The sequence below is a fragment of the Trichoplusia ni genome, chromosome 16, assembly GCF_003590095.1.
Source record: "Trichoplusia ni isolate ovarian cell line Hi5 chromosome 16, tn1, whole genome shotgun sequence".
Taxonomy (NCBI): domain Eukaryota; kingdom Metazoa; phylum Arthropoda; class Insecta; order Lepidoptera; family Noctuidae; genus Trichoplusia; species Trichoplusia ni.
Window position 1 is genome coordinate 659,586 of NC_039493.1, and position 18,809 is coordinate 678,394.

An 18,809-nucleotide genomic window follows, 5' to 3' on the forward strand; every position below is an offset into this window, starting at 1 on the left:
CATACAAATTGTATGGCATATCTACTACTACTTTTGGGCATAGTTAACCTTATAGTTTTCTTGTAGCATGTTCTCCGCCGCTAATGGGAGCGATTCATCGCGTCAATGGTGTGAGAAACGCGTAAATAGTCCTGAACTGAAGATGGAAACCGCTGATACTATTCGAATTGTATCGGTGTGAACATAGGAAATTGGATTTAGTTGCTCGCTGAAAAATAACAAATGGCCATTTAGAGGCGCGATAAATGACTGCCGCGACGCGTTGAATATTCACACCTCTGACCTTTAAACGAGTCGCACATCTGTTTAGGGCTACTGAAATGTCAACACTAATTTAAGCAATGCTATTGCGTTTTAGAAACACGGTTCATTAGCTACTATAACACACCACTAAGTTAAAGCTGAGATTTTAATGTTAAGATGCTATTGCTAATCATTCAAACAAAAACAAAAGTATGTATGTATTTAAATGTATTTCAAGACACCTTTGGATCATTGTGCTTGTAGATAGTTTATTTTGCTCACGAAACAACAAAATTAATTACAAACCATACTTTTTTTTTTAATCGAAATTCTCACTTTTACATCCCAAAGTACAGACAAGATTCCACGAGGAATAGGTGCTACGAGAAAAAAAATACATGAACAAATATCGAAAAAAAAATTAACAGAAAAAATGTGTTCATAGTCTCTTATTCTTTCTCAAACACTAACCGACACAAGTAACATGCAAGATCTCCACACGCTCTTTGCCCAAGAAATGCATAAAACTGACCTCGAAATTCACACAAGAAAACATTTACACGACAATAAAAACGACATAAAATGACGTAATAGCTCAACATCTGCTGTACCTCCTGGTTTTAAATAGCTCTATAATACGGTTGATAGTCATATCTAGTCCATCTTAACAGACGTGCAGATTTATGAGTGTTTATGCATTCAAAGCCAGAACCCGTTAACTGGCTAAATGAATTTGGATAAGTATTTGAAGGAGGTCTGACAAACAGAAACAAACTGACAGAAAGTCTATGTATAGGGATATTTTGATGATTATTTTATAAAGGGCCATAATGAGTCCGAAAGGAATCAAAAGATTACATCTAAAAAAAACAAGGCATATCTGCGAAAATGGCATGTTTTGGCAGACTTTCAATACGCATAGATTTGAAGATATACATAATTTGCACAACCAAAAACAGATACAAAACTAGTTAGGCTGTAAAATCTCAAATGCACACCTTAAATTATGATGCAATACTCTTCTAACACAAAGCAAAAAAAATTTACCAAGTTTCGGACGCGTCTTATCTATACTATCACAGATCTAGTTAAAAAATCTCAGAAACCAACATTATAACAATGCTTTCTCGCTAAAAACGGTTCCTAACTTTAACATCAAGATAACCAATGTAGATAACGTCGGAATTAATTCGCGACATCGGGACGAGCGACCTCTTAGCTCATAAAAAGACGATCTCCCGAAGTTCAGCACTCTTACCATGAATACAGAATAAACTCTATAAGCAAAACCTTTTTCGTTGTGAAAGCGAAATGGCGCTACGCAGCGTAATGCGCCATCCCTCTTCCACAATACCAACAGGCCTCGTTTAAAAGATCTTGGTACAGGGGGCAGTTCTCGCAACGAGACGGGTTTCGGGGAAACTGCAAGGTGAGGTTATCACCAGTAGTTATGTGCGAAGAAATTATGAATTTTAAGAGCTGAGAATTCTGGTACAGTTTTTGAGACAATTTACTTTAATGTGAATTTATAGGGGGTATTTCAAGAGATGTTATTTCGTTGAAAATGTATATGCTTGTGCAGTCAGAGGCGTCCCTACCCTAATGCCAACGATTTTGATTCTGTGTCACTGATCGATTAATTCCCTATTCCCGTATCGATTCCGATTCCCGATTTTCACTTTTTGACCATAATTTCTCGGTAACCAAACAAATCAGGGCGGTAACTGGTAACAGTCGTCAAAATACTCATAACCGGACTAATAAATCGTTTAAATAACAAAATCGAACTCAATAAATAACTCGAACGTGTTCCATTCAATAAAGCATCACGCAAAAGGGTTTTCCAATAAACGAGGACCGGTTTGGAACAATGTCGCTTGAGATGAATCCACTGATTACCAGTAATTACTACCAAACGGCTTCTTGTTAACACGCTGCGACCGCAAAATAAGAATAATTCAGGCTTCTGTCTTTGATACTGTACCCCTACTTGTCGCACCGTTGTTATTTTTTTAGTCTGCAGTTACTTGTATATACAGGTTGTGTTTTTTTATGTAGCAAGCAATTTTTTAAGACATAATTATGTAACTTATTACGATTTTGATTTTCTAAAAATGTTTCAAATGTCCATTTATATAAAAAAAAGGTTTTAGTTATTATCTTGGATGACGGTGAACTAAGTAACAAACTATCCTCTTAATCTGCATATCAAAATTAAACATTACAAGTTAATTTTTGATGAAGACCAAAACACAACGCTGAAATAATTGCAATGTTATAAAAACGTAAATTTGATATACTATAAAAATGATGAGGTGAACCCAGCCACTTTTTAGACTAAAAAACTCTCATTTCAACTATAGATGTCAAGATGAACTTGCATTAACTATATACACTCTTACTCAAATCTAAATCTTTAGAATATAAATATTTATTTTTGATTACGAACAACAGCGCCATATCTACAGGGCGTAAAAGGAAACGTATTAAAGATGTAGATTAGCGCAGGTAGCGGCGGGTGAAAGGTTTCATTGTGGTGTCATGCGCAGGCGCAGCGACGACTGCCCGACTTTATACATGCTGCTTCACTTGTTCCTTGTACCTTCATTAAGGATTTTGAATGTGTTTAATTTATTTATTTAAAGTGTTATTTATACATACTGTATATAAAATTGGAATAAGCTCCAAAATATCGCGGTTTAGATATTTACATGATCACCTGTAAGAACATTTCAAAGTCTAAAATACCTGTAAAAAAATAAAAATAATACTTATAATATAGGTACTTACCGTTACTAGAAGTGAAGGCAAAGGAATCCCGCTGGACGTTTCCTGAAAAAAGAAATATTTTCGTCATACATAAAATAATCAACTCAGTGTTCATAATAAAATATTTGATACAAGTAGATATAGTTTACAATATCTGTGAGTTTTGTTGCATCTCGAAAACGTGGGTAACAAATGCAAGTCATGTCAAAAATAGTTCCTAAACATATTTAATCAAACACGCGCCAAAATGTAAAACACAATTTTATAGTGGTGAATGTATAGACATAATAATCTCATATACACTTTCTGAAATTGAACATACACTTTTCCTCGTAAACGATTTAACTCTTAAACAACAAGATTTGGAAAATGAATTAAAATAAAAACAAATGCTTCTTAAACCCACCTCTTGTTAAAAGTTCCAACAACTTATTTGAAAAATGGAACTCCGGTTGAAACATTTCTTGACACATAAAATCAAATAACACTGTCACAAAATAAACGCACAGAAAAAACTTAAACAAAAATACTTTGTATTATAAACTAACACTACTAATAAACACCGTTCAGAAAAAAAAACAAAAAACGAAATGGCATTTAAAGTATCGCACTACTCATCAATACTTGTACCAAATAAAAAAAAAACAATTAAAAAACTAAACTGTCAAACTTCGAATTCTATTTTTTACACCGTAATACTTTCACTTGTTTCAGCGATCAATCGTTTTGTATATGACGTCATTAACGTGTACACACGGCCACATAGTATTATGTCAAAGCAATATTTGTGTTACATCGGGCGAGTGATTGTCGCTAACTGTTTAATTATGCCGACTGTCCCGATTCATTAGTGCACTATGGGTTCAGGGACGGCTTACACTATTTTATATTTTATTTTTACTTGGCGGTTTATTTATAGTCATTTTCTGCCAGTAAAGAAAATACTTACTTACTCTATTTTAAAAGCCTACAAATTTAATGTTTTTTTTAATAAATAAAATACAATTTGTCCCTAAAACTTTAAAGTCATAAAATTACAATTTCATAGGGAACAATATTGCATACATTTTTTGAAATTCACCTAAATACGCAATTGTTTGGGGTCATTATATTTGTCCTTAGCCCTTAGATTGAACTGGTAGTTTAAAACATTCGTTAAATCTCTGAATATTTGCTGAAAACCAACAATTTCGCCTTGCAGATTTTCTCTACTCTTGTATATAAAATTATTAATTAACTCGGCATCGAAATCAAAAAACGAAAACAAAAACCGAAAACTAAATCAATGCCACCCATATCTTGAAAAATCTTTTTTGTAAGTCCCAAGTACGGCCCTCGCCTGGAGAGGTCAGGGTTGCTGACGCTCGTCTTTTGACCCCCATATCTCTATCCTTCACCCGCGACACTTTGCTTGACTTTTAACCCTTCACGTCATTGTCAGCACTATCCTTGTCTCACCCACGTTGAGTCACAACTTGCTGTTTCATTCAAACAGGTTACGACATATCGGTCGACATATGACCCGAGCATCGGTGATGCTCTGTCCTCTTTTATCGTAGGCTGTTGATGTATGTGTGTCTTTGTCTTCGGTGTCACGACCCTTATGACTAGCCACTTGAATAGATTAGGTGTTTTCGTACGTATGCGAGTTCAATATTCATTGATAATCGGTTCGTTGGCATTTTAAATGCAAGAAATGTATGATTGTTTCCTTAGCATTCATTAATGTAGCTAATACTTAAGTAAATAATGAAATTAATTTACGGTATACACAGTTCGGTCAGCAACTGGCACTTATAGTTTGCAAAAGGTAGGATGACATTTTTCAAAATATAATCATATCTGCATACTGTCACATATCAAGCTTATGACAATATTACGATGTTCCCCAAGCATATTAGCCAGAAAGTTTTTTATACCTGGTCTTACACGAAACAACTGCCTGAATATAAAAAAATATAGACAAAACGATAAACCAAGCACAAAACGTTTTATTTTCATTTTGCTCTATCCTCTCAAGAAGAATCCTTTAAAAAAACGGGACAGTTACATCCATCAAACATTTAACCCTAAACATCACCTTCAGAACATCTAATGAAAGATACACTGCTTCATCAACTTTATTCAGGTGTATAAGAAATATCTCGGGCTCAACATTTCACTCGCTCGCACCAGCGGTGGCTGGCCGATGTTTTTCTAACAGCTGACCTGGCATGAGCCGGAGAATTCCAACCAACAACCGTACGGTAGGAATATGGAAATAATGGATACGGTATTGTGTGGATAATACGAAAGGAGTTTATCAAGGAGGCCGTTGAAGAATTATTTATTTAGTTAGTCTAGTAACTAGTTGAATAAAGAATTAAATAAATATTAATTACTAGCTTTTCGCCCGCGTCGAGGTCGGTTATATCGCTTTTCCAAGAGAACTCTTCAAAAGGCCGGGATAAAAACTATCCTATATTCTTTCTCAAGGTCAACTCTATCTCTGTACCAAATTTCATTAAAATCAGTTATGTGGTTTAGACGTGAAAGCGTAACAGCGTGACAGAGAGACAGATACAGTTACTTTCGCATTTATAATATTAGTAGGGATGAATCTGGATCACGAAAGTTTTATAATGTAACTGTAGGATGTTTGAAACTTGCAGTAAAAGGAGAACGATGATGAAACCTTGTCCAGCACTTTTCACAAGGATGACGATAATTCCACTAATGTTATGGAATATATGCTCTATGACTATATGCTCATGTCCATATTAGCTTTTTGTGTCTTGCTAACATCGTCATTGTCAAATAAAAAAATATTTGTCATACCTGTACACTTTTGAAGATAAATTAAAGAGTTTTGATAAACCTTTTTTCAATTCTTCTTAGTCTAAATCTATCTATCTGTGATGTTTAATAAAATAACACACAAGCCGCCTCACATCTTTCATACATCATTGAGAAGAAAGCGCGCTGGCCATCGCAGCGCGTGCGCAGTTTTTGCCGCGATGAATATTTATCGTCCGGCGGCCATTAGCAAACACACCCGATACACTTTCAGACTGATTGGAGCTGTCTCACTGCGGTGTGGACTACTTGGCGGACATTGTGGTAGATGATACCTATATGAATCCACCCTTAGGAGTACGAAAATTTTAATGAGTGTTCAAAGGAAAATCTGTCGCAAGTACGCAAAAATTCTACTTAATTATCAGAAATTGTTATCTTTATTTAAATTTCTACTATCATCATCTCGACAGAAATGGTTGATATTGAAATATTATTAAGCTTCTCAAAATATATCCGTTCAGTTTATCTTCTGTCCAAAAATACTTATTTGATCTGAAATTTTACATAAAAAGATAGATAGAAGAATTTAAATATTTACGAAGAACTAAAAGGTTTCAGAACTAGATTGTCTCTACTTTTTCAAAAAAATCTCAAATACAACCGAATACAACTCACAACTTCAACACATAAGACGAACTCCTTTCCCAACATTAAAATAGCACATATTTTACAACCGAACTTTTTGCTCAAAGCGAATAAGATACATTTGCGTGTCCAACATATATAATTCTTGTATCAGTCAGTAACCAATACTTAACAGACGAATACACTCGTTATTATGATGCAAACCGTTTGTAATCATACATGGATTGGATTACAATGTACATGTTTCATTGACAGTAACATTAAGTAGCAATGGACTCGTAACTGACACTTAATTTTCTGTAACTGTTTTACTTTTGGACTAGATTTTTAAGAGGTTCCTCTTATTAAATATTTGGTGGATCTAGCCTCACAAAATGTTTATTTTTTTCTAGTTTTTGGTGTCAAAACCTAATTATGCCGATTTTTTTTTCGATTCTGTTTTAAACCAAAGGTTAATTGGCGACGAAGTAATTAAGATTATAAAGGTAGCTTATTTTATTCTTTAAAATTTTTCAGTTATCCTAAATGACGGTGAAATCCGGTTGTAAACGAAATAAAAGCAAGTTAAACTGCGTTGTAAAGAACTGCTAATACTCTTACCTAGATCTTGCCTACTACGGCTAATTCTATACAATGTGAATTCAGAATTTGATACGTTTCACCATCAATTCCATTTCATTTATTCATAGGTACTTTTAATGGTCATACCATTAATTGAAATTGTTTAAGAGTATTGCAAAGAACGTGTCTACATGTGCTGCCGTGGACATGCTTAAAATGTTTTTTTCGTCGCAATTTATATTGTTTTTTCTCGAATAATCGTTATGTTCAGATTTATCGTTAAAAAATATCATTGTTAATCTTTTTAGAGAATTGATCTCAAATGATATTAAAGAAAAACGCAAATATGTGTAATTGATACGTTTGTTTAATAAAACCGCTAGCGGGAATAAATAAGCAACGTGCAGAAAATTTATAATTCTTAGCAATATACTTTCATACCTGCCAAGAACCGTACATTTTTATAATTACTATTCATAGAAAAAATACATTTAATCAGATCATAAGTAAACGCTTGATCAATCCAAGAGAAGTCAGGTGCAACACCTAGCGAGAAGTAACGTCCCTAGCCGCAATTTGAATTTGAAATCAGAACGCAGGTCATTACGCGCTGCGCGCACGCATAACTTTTTCACACTCGAACGAACAAATCGTATGGGCCCATTATATTTGCATTTAACTTTCATGGCCTTTAATTAGACATCTCATTAATTTAGACGGTATCGGAGAATTCTGTAATGAATTGATTTTGTTGTATTGAGATACGAGGTTAGGCCACACCTCTCAAAATCAGGTCAGAAACTAGATTTGGTTACGGTTCCGCTTGCGGGCCATTGAGATAAGTGCAGACCACAAATACTTATCGGTTTGATAAAGGTATCGAATAATGTTGGTCATTGAAGTTCAAGTAAATGTATATGTATTATAAGCAGCCTCTTAGACAGCTTTAAGACGTTTTGAACTGTTGCAAGCTTTTGCTTTGATTGGATTTGATTGAATCAGTTCCACACTTTGACTGTGGTATAGATCTTACTTATCAACGAAAAGATTATGAATGTTATTATAAGATGTCTGACAACTACAATTAATATGTGGGTGTTTTGCGATGAATGTCAAGTCTGCCGAAATAAGATAGATAAGACAGTTGACAGTTGTTTTAAGTCCCCAGAATTAACATAGTAAACGAAAACGAATTTGACACAGTAAACAAATTTGAAACGAAACGCTTTAAAATACAATCTCAAAATATACCTAATACTGTTTAATCTAATACGCAAAAACAGTACGGCTACAAGGCTACAAGCATTTATATCTCACATAGACAAAACTGTTTTGTCTTCAATTGACGCGTAGTCAGTAGTAAGAACTTTTCTTTCCGGTTTCTGAAATTTCAAAAATCAATCTTTTATGATAATAATTGTAGTCGATTTCTTGCCTTGCAGTCATAATCACTTCAACTACTTATATACATAATTTATTTACTGGATGCACAATAAAAATGACAATAATTGCAGTGTCTAAACGAGAGCAGAAAACAAGACACAAATTCAGACGACTTGAGTACCATAACCGCTGGTTATATGGCAGTGCTTCAGTGGCTCTATCTACCACCCTTTTGGTCTAATGGCACTAGCCGAGTTAGTTAGCACATGCCCATATTAACTTAACAGCTGTATCAACGAACAACTTGTATACATGTTTTATGGTACCCAACTTGCGCAGGAAACACCAGAAAGTGTTGGAGAAAAAACGCTGCGATTTTTTGCTCCAAGTTCTGTGGAAAATCACAGAAATGTTTATTGAAGTTTATGTTTCTGCGTTTGGTCTGTGTGCTCACGTACTTTAATGTGTCTACCTCACTAAAGTTTTGATTGGTAAAGAGGTAAGATATATTAAATTAATGAGAAAAGTAACCTAGTAATAGTACCGATAGTTTCGTGAGGGGAAAAATCAGTTTCGCCTGAATTCAGTAATCTGAAACACAATTATATAATGTACATAGCAAGCTGTTCCTTAACAAACGATTTTTTTTAAGCGATAATCAAATTAAAGGGATGAAATCCAAAAAATGGTGTACAAGTACAGTTTGAGATAAAACCATTAATTAATACTTTAGTAATTTCTTAATAGGGTTCGTACAACCACATTCTCCCCTCATTCATGTATGGTTAGTTTACAGTTGCCGCCACCAACGCAGTCCCACAAAAACGAGCGGACACGTCCATCAGTGTCTCGCTCCCTGCAATTATTACACCTTGCCGGATAACCGGCAAAAACTAAGCGCACCTAACTGGTTAATATGTCGGTATGAAAGCGGGCCTTCCGAAGCCAGCCGGTTAATTGCGAGCACGGGCCACGCATTCATATAAACGTTTATTATAGAGCATTGTCGAACTAATTTCCGTTGGATTGATTTGTGATGGAAAGCTGAAGAAGCCAAGGAAATTTATTGATGGCGTCTCGTTGTGCCTTGTTTTCTATTGGTCGTGAAAGGTGAATGTAAACAAGGCATGGTCGTTAAAGCATTGTAAGGCAATCATTAGCTTCGATATATGATGTAGCGGAATTGACCAATTAAACTCATTGGAGACTAGATAACACGAGCTCGTTTCGTTGGATCGTATTTTTTGGGTTAGTACACTCACATAGTCACAAGTAACGTGGATTTCTTTTGATATTTTAAGAAAAACTCACAAACTCATAAAAGTTACTAATTATTACTAAATATAAAATTCCTTGAACATTCCCTGCATTGAATGATAATATTATAGACTAAGCATAACTTATATTGGTACGAGCATTATATACTTTACATGTTATATTACACCTAGACAGAACAAATGATAGTGCTGATCATGCAAATATTTGTTCTGTGTGGGAATCGAAGCCAAGAGGGAAATTAAATGATTCCGAACCACCCCATCAAACCTGAATCAACAATATTTCCAACTTCACAAATACCCTTTCGACGAAACATAAATAAAGTTAACTAGCTGTTAGACTGTTCATCAGGCGTAAGAAAGGAAGCCAAGATACAGGGGCGGGTCAGCACGGTAGCCCGCCAACGTATCATTCGCCACGGTCACTGCTTACGACAATTGATTCCTTTCTGGGTTCACTCTGTGACATATGGAAATTGTAGGTGGAGTAAATATGGGTATGATGAATGAACATGGAATGTTGACGTTTTTGAAGCAATTGCTAAATACCAGACAGGTGAATGTTAATGGCTGGGTAGTGTTTTGGAATTTTCGTACTGCTGTTTTTCATCTTTGTGTTTATCATAATTGAGAACAAGAGATTCTTAACACTTTTAGTGCCTAAATTAACCTGATTCTAAAACTTCTCGGCTTACGTGAACGAGGCGTATTTCTCAAAGGCTAAATATTTAAATAATAAAATTACTATTACATTATTGAGACTAAGACGGCAGGAGAAACTAAGTCCACTCTCAATATTAGCGAATCGTCCCTCTTTGCCAACTCGAGCGTAATTTATTGAAATCGATTCATCAGATTCGTATCGATTTCGTGAAATAACGAGACACGCTATTTTCGAACGCGCAAGTCGATATTTGCCGCATGATCTATTTTCGCACCAATAACCAGTTTTTTAACAATTTTCTCATTGATTTCCATTTCGATAAAATATCAACTAATTAACTAATAGTGACAATTACTAAATTGTTTAAAAATAAAAGCTTCTATCGACCCACACCCAAATTTTAGTCACCTTGTTTAACGTTTAGAAAAACTAGGAAACCAGACATAGAACTCTTGAACCTTACTAAATCTAAATTGGTCATTACGTAGTTACGTTATCCCGCCCAAAAGAGCAAGATGGCGTCATGGGAGACTGCGCGTGCGCAGAGCCACGGGAGCATAAACCACAACCGACAATAAAGCACGGAACCACTCAACACTTAACGATGAGACTTGATACTTTGAAATTATGTAAATGTTTAACTTAATTTCAATGACAGCAAAAAAAATGGAATTAAAAAGAAAACAAAAGCCATCATAATGGTCATCAAAGAAACATCAATCAGTTATAGGTGGTGTTATATGTAATGGCGTCTTAATTTATAAGTGTTAAGCAGTAACAGATGGACTCATAAGAGCAGACCAATCTCGATAATTTCAGCAATCGGGACTGACAGAGTTACGAATTAGTTAAGTCTTGGTGTTAAATTTTTGTGTGGCAGGTATTTAATAACTGTTTATTCACTTAATTATGAGCCAACGCGGGGTCATAGGTTCGACTCGCAACCCCGCTGAACTCCGCCGAAACTAGTCGGGCCATCCCAATAAATACACATGAGCAAACTGCTAACTAATAAAAAAATACTAAAAGATTTATTCGCACGTTTCTTGTACTAAAAAATATTTTAATAAACTTTACATTGATGACCTGCTTATTACTCGTCGAGACTCAAACAAACGCTTCATTCAACGTTAACCCTAACTGCAGAGAAACAGTTGCCTAGCTACTATTATCACAATCTCAGTTGGCTCTGTTTTCCTCAAATACAAAATAAGCGCATATCTCAGCCCATTCACAAACCGATCAACTTTGTTTGCAAAAATCACAAGACGTTATATTTGCAAACAAACAGTAATCAGTGCGTTCTTGTTGCGCGCTTGAGAAAACCGGACGAGAGTGCGTTCTCACGCAGGGTGGCGTTCTCCACTGGTGTCGACACAACGGTGGACTTTTTATTTCAATTTTAGGAGATTAGTTTGTTCCATAGGAGAAAATAATCTAGTCTTGATAACAGGGAACAGCCAATATGATTTCCATTTAAAAGTATTTATGCCCATTATTAATTTTCTATTTGCTAGCTCCACCTGCATGAAGGTCTTTTAATAAATTAGTTTTACAAGTTTAGAGTTTATACAAGCTTAATCACAACATTTTCTCGTGATCATACTTTAGACCTAAACACTTGATTTTTGACTAATCTCCCTTGAATTGAACGATTTAACCCATAAATACAAAAAAAAAACGAGAGAATTTTAGAAACAGTTAATATGTTGTACACGTTACCATTTAGGGGTACAGTGGACAACCGCATTGCGCGGTTGCTATAGAGAGCACCCATTTTTCTGTCCCCGTGATATATGCATTTACTGTGTAATTGCCCGCAAGGACTGTGTTTGTCAAAATGGCCCGCTTCCCGGGGAACCGTATGCGTTTTCATTTCACATCACAATGTACTTTGGCAAATTATACGCCGTTTACTTTGCTATAATATGGGACCTATGAGAATTGTATCTTGTATCGTGGAGTGGATGGCAATGTCAGTGCTCATGTATACCATGTCCAAACGAAGCTACTCAGATTTCGTTTTTTTCTACAAAATTGCATTTTATTTTATGAGTAGGTATATAGTTCTAAAATTGAACTTTACTTCAAAATCAAAAGTTTTTATTTAAAGTACACCAATTTCCAGGCACATCTTATGCGTTACAATAATGACATGGCATGCAGTTAACAAGAAGCCGAAAATCGATCTCAGTGGCGTGCACTTGGAGAGGCCTATGTCCAGCAGTGGACTGCGATAGGCTGATGATGATGATGATGATGCAGTTAACTTTAAAACACAAGACTAGATACAAATTGCGAAATAGAAACTGCTATTTCACCCAGTATTGAGATCATAAAAATGTAGATGATAATACTAAAAGGTCTCCGTATTAAAAGGCTAAATAAAAATAATATGTCGCAGCAAGTTGCCACCGTCAAATATATGATTGCACCTCCCGTGGGTAACCTCGTAGTTTGTGGAAAACTCAACTATCTAGTGGTAACTGTTCATAAGATACCTGGTTCTAGACTGAGGATAATTTTTGAGCATAGGCACATAGTACCAAGGAGAGAAAGAATACTAAAATGCGGAGCGTTAGACCCTTAAGATACGGAACGCTAATAAATATAAACTGTCCTCATAATTAGCTACTACTACCGACGCGGTCAACCGTACAAGCAACAACCAGCCACAGAACTAAGTGGATCTCCAAAAGCTGAAGTCAAAAACCCTGTCATGAGCACCATAATCATTTGACAGGCATAACGATTCAATTTATACCACTACAGTTATTTTGTTCCGGCCACTAGTCTCCTAATAAAGTGTCTTACAAGTTACTATTGAGCTCGCAAGGGTGTTTGAAAGAATTTGGCATGGAGAACCAGCGAGAATTTCCGTCAAACAATTATGAACTTTGGACTTGGACAGTTAGGGTATATCTTAGACTGGCGTAAATTCCTTGTTGCACTATGGGTCGCCAGAACATCAGTCATGATTTAACCATATGATTGCCCAAATTACAATCAACTACCGTTTTCAGTTCTTGACGAAATAAGTAAAAATGAACTTAATTGAGTTATTATTACGGTGTATTTTAATACGTTAATTTGACAGTTATGAAAGGTATGTGTAATTATGTTCTTAGCGAAATTTACTTTTTTGAAACCGAGAGAAGTGCCGTAGTACTGGAACTGAGTTGATGTCTGAGTTCGTATTTTAAAAGGTTGAAACAAATTCTCCTATCCGTATGGTTGATAGGCAATTATCTGGTGTCGGAATTTAAACTGCATATTATGAGCCTTTAACGTGGCACTCTATACACATCCTAGAAAATCAGTTGTGCCGCTTTTCTTACGACGTTTTCGCTAACCATTTTCTAACAAGTGATAATTACTTTATTAATTGCTCATTAATTTGGAAAAATTTTGGTTGACGATTGACGGCCTTTTGCTTGGCAGGAGAACGGTCATATGTGCTCAGTGCTTAAAAATAAGCAAATACTCCATATATTGATGAAGTTCAAAATGTTCTAGGTTTGGGTAAGGTAAGAAACCTATACTAAAACTTTAATTCCTTTCTAATATTCCCCCCCCCCCCACCACAGATATAACAGAAATACTTGTTTACAGATTGTTAATCAGTATGTGCCTACATCGTCGTTGTAACATACACAATTAAGTGGATGAGACTTCTGCACAGCCGAGGGATCTCCTTATCTGTGCAGAAGTTAACTCTACAAATCTAGATTGAATTTTCCTGAACCACCGAACACCAGGAGAAGATATAGATAACGTTAAAGTTATTTTGGGTAGGTTATATTTGTTTAAATCTCTTAATAAATACCACAATATAACTGTAGGACATAAATAGCCACTTAAACTACGTACAGAAGCAAAAATATCTCAATCAGACCATCAGTCAACAATGGGTAAGCATCTTCATTCACATCCATGCGTCATTGTAATCTGTACATACGTAACCAATGCATCACCTCCTGTCAAAATAAATTGCGTTCGGCGGTACCGTCAGTAACAAAAATTTAAGCACTCTATGTTGTCTTTTACTTGTGGAAAAGCTATATTTTGAGGAATTGCTCAATTATATGGAGCTGACAAGTCAGAGTCACATCACATCACATCGATTTTGAAGAACTTCGTTAGGCTAAGGTGCAACAGTACAAGATCCTCCGAGTGGAAGCCACTTTCAGAAAGCAAGTAATTTTGGATCCCAACTGTTGCAGTCGTTACGGATAGTTAGATGTCTGACAACCAGACTTACTAAAGGAATAATATTGCCCAGGTAATTGGGTTGAGGAGATCAGATAAGCAGGAGCTCCTTGCAAAGCACCGGTACTTTGCTGCATCTGGTTAGACTGGAAGGTGACCCCAACATAGTTGGGAAAAGGCATGGATGATGATGAATTTCTTTCGATTTTAAGTTTGCTATTTTAATGGATTCAAAGAGCCTATGGTTTATGATTTAGGTAATAATTAAATACAATAGCTTAGTTTTAGAATAGGAACCAATATTAAGTTAAAAAAGTTATATTCAAATTCATATTGCCTGATTTTGGCTGTTCGTAATTTAAATATGACTTTTTGTCTTTCTTCGCTGACCGTACCTAATGTAATAGAGTCATAGTACGGCGACAGATGGCGTTGTTTTTAATGATATAACTCTGTTTGATTGTATCTAGATTTATTATTGTTCTTGTTTGAGCTGTGAATTTATTACGAACACGCTTTTAGCAGTATTTGGTTGATAAATAAATTAAATTTGAAATGTCGACAATGAATCAGTTCTTTAAATAATAATTTATTTTACTGTTTTAGCTTAAAGATTGCTTTCCTAAAAATATAATATCGTTTGCCTACAAGACTAAGTTTCGTCGTCGCATATTCTGTACAGAAAAAAACCCCGCAAATAAAATAAGATTAAAAATCATTTCAAGTTACTAGGTATTATTATTATCGCCAAAGCTTTTGGAAAGCACACAAGGAACGGAAAATACCCGACAAAAGAATAATTAATTAGTTAACAAGCATATGTTATGGGCTTCCTAAATACGCTGCATGTTTATAATAATTAATTAGAAATGCTCAAAACACCACCATTTTACGCAATATAGTTCAAAGAAAGCCGTACTTTTAAGGTTTGTAATTAGACAGTTAGTATAATAAGTTAATAACTACGTTTTATAACAGACAACGGTCGACCCGCTCGTGTGCATTCACGAACTAATCGTTTTAGCGCCTAACTGTAACTCACGCTTAACTTTATGAGTTATATTTATTAGATTATATGATTATGATCTTCTTTGTGGGTTCCGCACACAAAAGTGAAAACCGAAGCCTATTGATAAAGCTGTGTTGTCTGTCCATCTGTCACCAGGGCCCAGGGCGATGCTGCTATTAACGAGGGCTGATGAATTAATGGCAATTGGATTCAATTTGAAACTATTGATACTCTCTTAAGCATTTATTGTTTTACTGTTCTAATGGCCCCGTACTGAATTTCCAATTATAGTATTGGAAAAATGCTAACAAGAATATAGTTTTCATAATATTTCCATTCATTCATCGGCCATCGTAAATAGCGGAATTAGGGCCCAGGCTGTATTTCAAGAACAGTTTTAGCTAGGCAGTTGAAATTTGCACAGGTGATGTATTAAATTTCCGTTACCAAATAAAATAAAATCTAAATGTGCAATGATAAGCATTTTCTTTCGCAATTTTGTTTTTCTTCAGGCAATTTGTACCGAACCCTTAGTGTCGAAAGTTCAACTTCTACTTGATAAGTTTTTTTATGGTAATATACCGTTCCAATCTAGTTTACCATGAGAAAATCAATTTGGGAGGTGTCGGAGTCGTTTTGATATTTATATTAAACAATTAATTTTTCGATAACGATGCGTCGTAAAATCTTGGTGGCCTGTACTCTTACAATTTATGAATGAATACAGAAGTCAATTACTTTAATTTTGATGGTTCTCATGCTATGTCGTCTTTGGTGAATTATAGAGCCTACACATACCTACTAATATTATAATTGTGAAAGTATTTATGCCTGTTTGTCTAGCTTTCATGCGAAAACTACTAAACCGTTTGAAATGAAATCTGGTTAGCGATAGTGTAGAGCCTGAGAAAGGAATCATCACAGACTGGAAAAAAGAGTTGTTAGGGGGGATCGAAATTTCGTCGCCTCGATACGATCATCAGTTTTTTTTAATAGAAAGTAAATTAATAAAATCTACTTATACAACAATATCAGAAAGTAAATTACGTAAACGTCACTTGTGGAATAGAGTACTTTCATGGAGAATATAATACTAAAAGAATAATTACTAATAAGTTAACATTGTTTTAATTATAAAAGCGGAAACAAAGTAATACGTTGTTTGCTAGTAATTTCTTCCTAGTTAAACTATACTATTACTTATAATACTTTTACTATTTACGTCTAGCCTGCATAAGGTTAATAAACAAACAGGTTCAAATATAGTAAACTTCAGAAAATTTGAAAATTGTTTCATGTGTACCGGAAAAACTATGTTAAATAAGTATCGCTCAGTCTACATATATTATTATTAAAAGCCTTACATCACACATTTAAGGTCTAACGAGATTCCACTATGTTGAAATCTAGAGGAGTATTAGACTTTACTTTTGATAACATAATTTTTGAAAAAATAACCTCCTTTTATAGGTATGAATCTAAAATGTGTTTAGTTGTATGTTGCATGTTATTGAGTTAAATATACCCTACGTGTGGACACTTGGTGGAAGAATTCGACCCACATTTGTCTGATTTTTAGATTTGGGAATATTTTCACAATCAGTCAGAATATTTAGCTCAAGTTTTATCACAATCTGTTCAAAAGTTTAGTAACACTTAAAGGACAAACACACAAACATATTTATTCATCTATACATTTTTTATGTTGAATCAATTAATTATTATGGATATGACACCGATATAATTTATAACTTGTCTTGACTATACAGTGCACGCGTTAAATGTCATTCTTACGTAAGTAAATAAATAAATATAATATGCAACTGTCGGGTTAGTTTAAAAGAAATATTTTTATTTATATGGTTTTGTAATCATTGCTTTATCTAATTTATTGATGTCAATTGTAATTACGGAGTGAAATCATTTTGTGTATGTAACGTTTATTTTTTATATAATGTATTGACACGTGAATGGAATGAATTATTGTATAGTTTTTCGATTTTTATTCATCAGATAAATTTAACAAGACATTATAGGTTTACAATTTAAGAATCAAAAGGTTTATAAATAAAATAAATTCACAGCTTTCAAGTTTCAAGAGATATTATCATCATCACCAACATCACTAAAAGTCCTGCTATTGTCCGGAACACTGTCATCTTCCCAACAATGAAACATCGTTTAAAAAACGTTCTAGAAATATAATATATATTTATTCATTTTCCAATTCAAAGTAACTTCTTCATATCAAGCCCGTAACATTTTATCCGCCAAGAAATAATCTACTAGAAACATAATATGTAAGCATTTATTACGCATTTCTTAGTACCCGCTTTCCTAGTTTGCCGGTCGTATACTTGTACAACAATATTCCTCATATAAACAATAAGAACTATAACCCTCCTATCAATTATAGTAAATCACCCTCGTGCCAACCACCGGAAGCTGGTTGCCCGGTCCCGGGTCGCTGGACATCTAACAGGTAATTTTTTGTCAACCGCCAATTACTAGGTTTGTGTTGTGTTGTGCGTTAAGTGGGTTGACTGTCTTCGATTTACTATTTTACGTTTTAGGGTTCTGTACAAAAAGGGTAATGGAAATTTACTACGCTGAATTTGCTACGCTGTATGTTAGCTTTTCTTTTTGTACGGGATGCGGATGAAATTTGCACAAAAGATGTGTTTTTGCTACCAATTTAATAACAAGTACAGCATCAGGGCTAAGCAATGGTAGTTGCGGTCATTATCTGGTACTTTTTGATTGATCTGGTACTTTCTTCAAAAGGCCAGTCCAAAAAATAACGTGCATTGGTTTATGCATATCTATTCTCATTGAAATTGTCTGGACTTCAAAAGAGACTGTGACCCCTTGAGTTTGTTTCGACATTTCTTCTCAGGGTAGTCAGATAGGAAATGTCGACTCCAGCGTTCTCAAAAAAATAAGAAGACACGTAAAAGTGATGATATATCCTACTTACAGAATAAATGATTTCATTTCATTTCATTAGTTTGGTGGCTCCCAACTGAGTTACTTTTCCTTAAGCTATTTGTACGGAGGTTCCCTACAAAAAGAAATCGTGATTTTTTTTGTAATAAACGAATGCTTTTCCTCAATCTGGATGACTTTGTACTTGAGTATTTGTGATATCCCACGCCACAAGGATCAAATTACTTAGTCTGGTAGTCATATAAAAAAAGCCATATGGATTACTTTCAAGCAAGATAAGATTCGAGCTAATCTTGAACTGCCTGACGAATACAGATTTATTATA

The 18,809-nt window shown here is 34.8% G+C and overlaps 1 protein-coding gene across 1 annotated transcript in view; it reads right to left on the reverse strand.

Annotated features, from left to right (window-relative positions):
- Window positions 1-2,361: 2,361 nt before the first annotated feature.
- Window positions 2,362-18,809, reverse strand: part of LOC113502038 — a 39,603-nt gene continuing 23,155 nt past the window's right edge. The window contains exons 3-4 of the mRNA XM_026883411.1: window positions 3,034-3,075; window positions 2,362-2,845 (exon numbers count right to left, since the gene is read on the reverse strand). Coding sequence (XP_026739212.1) covers window positions 2,829-2,845; window positions 3,034-3,075 — 59 coding nt within the window. The 3' untranslated portion in view covers window positions 2,362-2,828. The remainder of the gene's footprint in view (window positions 2,846-3,033; window positions 3,076-18,809) is intronic.